Below are 7500 nucleotides of genomic sequence, written 5' to 3'. Positions count from 1 at the left end.
GCTCTCCTAGACATGACAGAATAATAAAGCGGACGGTGTTTGGCTTTCATTGAGTCCTAGTATGTGCTTATTTTCCATCGTTTTCGATTCGGATATTCCTCTGTTAATATTGACAGGAACTTAGTTAGTGTATGTTTCTTTGTAAAAGGCGCGCGTTTTGTTTTACAACGATTTACATCATCTGTACAAGAATCGGTGGTATTCAATGTAAAAAAAGCGAAACTTTAGAAAGAAAGATCTGATACTGGGGAAGTGATAATCTTTAATAGAAAAGTATAATATATAGTAAAGTAGTTCGGCTTAAATTTCAAGAGGGATGTCCTCACGGCTAAGATAAAATATTCATGTGGTTTTATCCGCAATTATGTAAAAACACCCCTGTCAAATAAACTTACTTGCAGCTGTCTTCTCCACTGTCAGATCACAGATCACGGAATCCACTTGACAGGAAATCGCACCCTTAAAACCCACGAATCAATTGTTATTAAGTTGTTTCAAGTCTAGATAAGTAATGGTAAACCTCACTGGCTTGCACTAAGCTAGCGGTCGAACAGTTTTGCACCGTAAAGTAAGGAAAAAGGATGAAACCCTTTGGCTTTACGAAATTTGGGGACGCTTGTCTGCTTATACTAATAATCGTCCTCTTATATGCAGTTGCTACAGGTATGATACGTTTTTTTTTTTCACTCAGTTTTACCTCATCCACAACTGTGACAAATTTAAGGTCCCATCACGAGGTGTCAGTGTACTTTTTTGGTTTCAAAATCTACATTCAAGGAACATTAAAGATGATGTCAATTTTTGAATAGCCTGATACCTAGCCTCTGAGCAAAACAAGGAAACTAATTCATCTCATTTCTATCGTTCACATAATCTTGTCCAAAACATAAAATTGTTAAATATTTATTAATCTACAGCAACTTGCACACAACTGAGAGCTTCTTTCAGAAATGGACAAATTTAAGGTCCCATCACGAGGTGTCAGTGTACTTTTTTGGTTTCAAAATCTACATTTAAGGAACATTAAGATTATGTCAATTTTATTCTCATGCCATGAATACTGGTGAAATAAGAACATATTTAAAAACTGACACCTTGCGAAACCTATGACGCGACCTTAACCTCAAACACGCCGATGTTGTCAAGGAGCTCGTTTTCGCGTTCTCGACACTTTTCCCTTTGTACAGTTGTTCTTGTGTTCCGCTGTCACAGCGTTTCGTGTTCCCCGTGTTATCTGTTCCCCCGAACACTGAGCACTGTGTTCCGCCTTCGCCATAACTATAAATATGATAGCAGAATATGAATACAGAAAGTATCCTAAACATGCATAAAAGCTAACCTTAGGCCTAAAAACTTTTGTTTAGGCCTAATTAGGCCTAAGGTTAGCTTTTATGCCTGTTTAGGATACTTTCTGTATTCATATTCTGCTACCATATTTATAGTTATGGCGAAGGGGGAACACACAGCACTAGTGCTCAGTGTTTGGGGGAACAGATAACACGGGGGAACCCAAAACGCTGTGACACCGCCGCTATTGTTTAATCGGCGGCGGTTTTCACGTGACGTCATCGCCGCCATGTTGGTTGACGAAAACAAAAGACCGTTCATTAGATCCTATTGTTCGTCCACCAGCAATTGCATTGTATGTTATCCAATTGTTATCTGGGTCTATAGAGATTGGTTGCAAATCATCTATCTCAGAGGAAAAGGCCGGCAAAGTTTTCAGTCGCGGGGAAACTCACACTGGTGTCAGATACGCAAACTTTAAAGAAGACAAATTCTCCTACTTGAATATCACAATTCTTGGGTATAGTCACGTTGATCGGACGCCCCAGTGCTCGCTTGCCTGTTTGGAAACTCCGGCATGTTTTTCATACAACTTGGCTGCTAAACCGGACATCAACGGTAAACTGCTTTGTGAACTGCTCCCTTCGGGCAAGTACAACAACTCGGACAAATTCGTGTCCAACGAATTCTTTCACCACTTCAGCATCGCGGTAAGTCGAATGTCTTGGATTTTCATGGTGTATAGTGTGTGTTTTACCTCTTTTTACATTCTTATTTTATTCATTAATTTTCTTTTTTTATTGCGAAAATATTGACAAACCATGGAAAGGCGTAACTATGATATGCGCATTCAAAAAAGGGGCGCATTGCGTACATGTGAACAGTGCTACGAAGAACGTCGCACACCTGGTTGTCGCTGACGTCGTTTGTCGCCGAAATATAACAATCTCGGTTTATTGTAAAAAAAAAACCGAAAGGAATAAATTAAACGTTAAAAGGCCAAAACGTTATTGAGCGTCAATAGGGAGCTTAAGCAACGACGACTGCGACGGCAACGAGAACGCGCCATATATACGAATTTCCTAACAGGTGGCATCATGCTTTAAGGGTTTTCTCCATACGTCATCGCCCACAAAAGATCTTTTATTAGGGAGCTTGAGCGACGACAACAGCGAGAACAACAACGAGAACGTCATCTCAAAATATATTTTCGCGTTATTGTAATCGTGACTATTCTGCGTGACTATTTCACTTCTCAGAACGGCGCTTAATTTAGAGGAGAAAAGGAAAATTTATCCTCAAGTGCTGACGACCTTCATAAAACCTCAAATTTGGCTATTTCACGCAGTTGTTTTGCAGACGACGGCAAAGAAATGGACAAAAGGGAAAAACGCACGTGCAGGGCGTGCAAAGCTATTGTTTTTCAGTGCCCACTAAATATGCAAATTCGTGACGTTCTCGTTGCCGTCGCCGTTTTCGTTCAAGCTCCCTAATATCACTTTATTACCTTGACCACCTTTTTAATAACCACTTAGTTCTTGAATTGGAAGATGAAGGTTTCGCTGCGTTAAATGGGACTTATCAAGTCATTGCATGGCTTTGCCGCTGACTGAGGTTAAGACAAACTCATAGCAATCGAGATTTAGCCTTACATCCCACGCAAGTCTGTTATAATTATATCAAATAAATCTCTTTCAATTCTTTGTAGTCACCATGTAGCGGCTGGCCTTGTAAGAACGATGGAACGTGTCTGGCACTGTACGAAGAGAACAGCTACAAGTGTATCTGCAACGCCGGATTCACCGGACGAGACTGCAAAAACGGTAAGATCCCATCTAACAAGTTGAGTCTTACGAAATGTTCTGTTAGTTCGTTTTAGCCAAGTAGCTCCGCGATTAATTTGACGGATTCTAAAGATTTGAACGTGCCATTTTTGAGTTAAATAGCCTGATATCATCTTTATAAAAACAACTTGCATATGAAATATCAACCCACATATTCAAATTAGTTAACTTCGAACACGATCAATCCACAAAGACAGAAAATCTCACAAAAACCTTTTCCAGCCAAGAATTTTATTGAAAAAAACAACATATTTACTATTAGAGGGAAGAAGAACCTTTCCTATTTCGTTGCGTGCGTTCAAACAAGCATCACACGCTGTGTCAAAAACCACACGCACCTAAATAAATTTCCCACCAGTGTTCATGATCAAACCCTTTACTGAAGAACGATTTCCTTGAATAATAAAGCAAAAACTGGACAGCAAGCTAGCTTTCTTTCAAAAAATTCTTTACTAAAAAGATTTAGTCCAATTTCTAATTGTTTTTTTTACCTGAAGACTGTGCAGAGTTGAGTGAATATAAATAAAATTATAAATAGCCAGGCAATTGTAAACACAGATCCACTCAAGGTGCTCGATTCCTTCTCTGAGTTTGTTAAACCCATATCCAACGCGAAAAAGTTACCGTAGAATTTGACGTTTGGGTTCAGTGTTGTACATAACACTAAAGTTAGTAAAATAGTAGAAAGACAGCTAACTTTGATATCTGACGGCGAAAGATGCAATTGTTCTCGAAGTCTATTATTCGTCGCTTTTAAGATTCCAGATATTAATTTTTCACCGCTTGTCTTGTTTATCGAATCGACGTTCCATTCTTGAGCTCCATAAGGGTATACTTTGTTTAAAGATCCAATAAAACACCATTCGCGTTACATCGGCTTCGTCGCCATTGCTTGTACTTTGTCCACCGGATAAAATCTACGTATTTCTACTACCCCCTGAAACCTACCAAAGATACGGGCAGAAGACTCTAGGCACAAAGACAATACTTAGCAGGGGAGTGACAGGAAAGAACTATGGCGCAACTTTTCCATTTTCCGACACAGGAAAAAAAAACAAAAATAAAACGGAGAAATTCTACTCATTCTCTACTTTCTCAAATCCCATAATACACCTCTTTTACCCTCCAAAAATTTGGATAGGCATTGTTTTCGATTTCTCTTGAGACATCGTCATGTCCCAAGAGAAATCAAAAACAATCATTATGCAAAATATTTAACGGGAGGAGGGGGAGAATTTGAGAAAGTAGAGAATATTATGACAGGATTGCCAATAAGAGTTTGAAAGTGCAGTCCTCGAGTTCGCTTTGTTGTGTTGATTTGGCTTCAGACATTGACGAGTGTTCATCTAAAAACGAGTGTCACGTGAATGCCACATGTATGAATACCATGGGATCTTACACTTGCACTTGCAATAGTGGATATCAAGGAGACGGAAGAAACTGCGCAGGTAAGTCCAAAACGTCTAATGAAGGTGTTACGAAAAATAGCATTGCGTGACTAGCGTTACTGTCTAGAAGCTTCGCGAGAGTTCGTAGTTTGTTTATATTTAGGTTTGTAAGTAAGCGTTTCTAAATCGGTGTGTTTTGTAATTTTCCTATAATTAGACCGATTACTATTTTATAAAGTTCTAGAAGTTTATTGTCAGAGTATATAAGTAGACGAGTCCGAGCGGAGTGTTTTTCTAACTAGTTTTTCACAAGCGAAGAGAGTTGGCGTTGGCCGTGTTTAGTCAAGTGTGACAGAAGCTGTGTTTACTCAAGTTGGCGGAGGCCGTGTAAGTTTATTGAGTACGTGTTGTTCAGAGTTTTACTTCGTGGAAACTACGTTCATTTTGGAATAAATCTTCTTGTTGTTGTTCCGACAACCCTGCGTTCAGTTTAGTTTGCAAGCTACCTTTCATCAAAACATTCGAACTCGTAACATTGGGGGCCTGTCCGGGAGAGGAATTCATTTGTTTGCTGACTACAGAAACCAGGAAGGAGTTACAGAAAAAGTAAGAAGAACTGTACGAGAGAGTATACTGTGTTTTTGCTGTGAAATACTGCTATGGAAATGGACAAGTTTATACAGATTGGAGAAAAGTTCGGATTGGAGGGAGAAAAGCTGCTCGAGTTTGTAGAGAAGCAACAAAAGTTAGAACAAGAAAGAAGGAGGGAAGAGGAAGAAAAAAGAAGGGAACAGGAAGAAAAAGAAGAGAAATGCAGACAATTTGAAGAAGAACGAAGAAGGGAAGAGGAAGAAAAACAAGAAAAACGAAGACAATTGGAGGAAGAAAGAGAAGAAAAAAGGAGGCGGTTTGAAGAAGAAAAGGAAGAGAAACATCGATTACTTGAAGAAGATAGAAGAAGAGAAGACGAAGAGAGAGAAACTAGGCGACAAGAACGCGAACTAAGAAAATTGGAGATGGAAGCCGAGCTGTTGAAACAGAAAGAGGCTATTGAAGCGGCAAAAAGAGAACACGAGTTGGAGATTGCACGTTTGGCTGTGGAGATTGCTGACGGACGTCCTGAAGTGAGAGAGGATCGGGCTAAGGCACCTAAACTCCCCTCGTTTGTTGATGGCAAAGACGATTTGGACGCGTATTTGCAGAGGTTCGAGAGATTTGCCGAGACAGCTAAGTGGAAAAAAGATGGATGGGCATCGAAGCTCAGTGCTCTGTTGTCGGGACGGGCACTAGAAGTGTATTCACGTCTATCGGAGGACGCAGCTAAGGATTATGACAGGGTAAAGATTGCGTTAATGAAGAGATATGACCTTACCGAAGACGGCTATCGTCGAAAATTTAGAGCATCCAAACCAGAAGTCGACGAAAGTCCGGAGCAGTATATTGTGCGACTGGACAGATACCTGTTACGTTGGCTAGAGCTTTCGGATACTGCGCAATCCTTTGATGGTCTTAAGGACTTGATCGTGAAAGAACAATTTATTGACTCTTGCCCTAAGGATTTGGCAATTCACCTGCGAGAAAGGGCACCTGAAACTCTAGCAAAGATTGCGAAGATCGCTGACCAGTACTTGGAGGCTCATGGTAAACATTTGTTCAGCTCAGCGGGCAGAAAGCCAACAGTGCAGCCTGAGAGGGACGAAGCCAAGAACATGCAGATTAATCCACCAGCTCTGCATTGCTTTAAGTGCAACACCCGAGGTCATAAAGCTGTCAACTGCCCAACCCTAACAAGAAAGTGTTTCCTATGTGGTAAGCAGGGACATGAAGCTAGAAACTGTCGATCAGGTGGACGCAGATCAGGAGGACAAAGTAAGGATGGTAACCCTGTGCAGCGTGGTCAAGTGAGTGCCAGTTGTTTAGTTCAACCACCTGAGGATAAACCTACTGATGAAGGAGTTAAGGCCTGTATTAAAGATGATAAGTTGCTGTTAGCCTGTGGTAAGAAGATTCCATTGTTGAGTAGTGCTTGTGTTGAACCGTTGACTGGAGTGAGAAGTAAAATGCCTGTCGTGAAAGGTAGAGTTGGAGAGAAGCCCGTTGAGGTCCTGAGAGATACTGGTTGTAGTGGGATTGTAGTAAAGAGGGACCTTGTGTCCGAGAATCAGTTTACTGGCGAATTTAATGTTATGCTGCTCATTGACAATACGGCAAGGAAAGTTCCCATCGCAAAGATTGATGTTGATACACCTTATCTCAAGGGCCAGGTGGAAGCGCAGTGTCTTCCCGATGCTGTTTATGATTTGATTATTGGTAATGTACCAGGCGCAAGAGCCGCTGACGACCCAGACCCAAGCTGGCAAGTTTCTGTACAAGAAGCTTGTGTTGTAACCACGAGAAGTCAAGTTAAGAAAGCTGGAGAACATATTCCGCTGAAGGTACCGGATACCAAAGAAAGTCCTGTAGTTGACAGGGAAAAGCTCAAGCAAATGCAGCGTGACGACGAGAGCCTACAGAAATTTTGGGAGAAAGATGACGTAGTTGTGAGAGGCCAGGCTGAGACTTCATTTGAAGTGAAAGGTGGAGTTCTGTACCGCGTCTACAAGCACCCTTATGTGAACGGAGGTAAACCCCTGAAGCAGGTTATGGTTCCTGTGCAGCTGAGAAATCGAATAATGGAACTAGCGCACGGATCGATCATGGGAGGTCACATGGGAATAAAGAAAACGACTGATAAGATTCAAAGCGCGTTCTATTGGCCAGGCATTCAAGGGGACGTGACTCGTTATTGCAAGTCCTGCGATGTATGTCAGAAGACAGTTAACAAGGGTTCCGTACCGAAGGTTCCCCTAGAGAAGATGCCTTTAATTGACAAGCCGTTTAAGAGAGTAGCAATCGACCTGGTTGGACCTATTGTTCCCCCGAGTGAGGACGGTCATAGATATATATTGACATTGGTCGACTTTGCAACTCGTTATCCTGAA

General features: G+C 41.2%; 1 protein-coding gene and 1 long non-coding RNA gene across 2 annotated transcripts in view; one reads left to right on the top strand and one right to left on the bottom strand.

The window, feature by feature from the left end:
• The window catches only part of LOC138033490 (uncharacterized), a 60720-nt gene that overhangs the window by 10369 nt on the left and 42851 nt on the right, over positions 1-7500 (bottom strand). The window lies entirely within an intron of this gene.
• LOC138033486 (protein jagged-1-like) overlaps positions 353-7500 on the top strand; it is a 21672-nt gene continuing 14524 nt past the window's right edge. Inside the window, exons 1-4 of the mRNA XM_068881229.1 lie at positions 353-663; positions 1675-1997; positions 2996-3110; positions 4460-4579. Coding sequence (XP_068737330.1) covers positions 582-663; positions 1675-1997; positions 2996-3110; positions 4460-4579 — 640 coding nt within the window. The 5' untranslated portion in view covers positions 353-581. The remainder of the gene's footprint in view (positions 664-1674; positions 1998-2995; positions 3111-4459; positions 4580-7500) is intronic.

Source organism: Montipora capricornis, chromosome 14, assembly GCF_036669925.1.
Source record: "Montipora capricornis isolate CH-2021 chromosome 14, ASM3666992v2, whole genome shotgun sequence".
Lineage (NCBI taxonomy): Eukaryota > Metazoa > Cnidaria > Anthozoa > Scleractinia > Acroporidae > Montipora > Montipora capricornis.
This window is presented reverse-complemented; position numbering and strand designations above follow the sequence as displayed.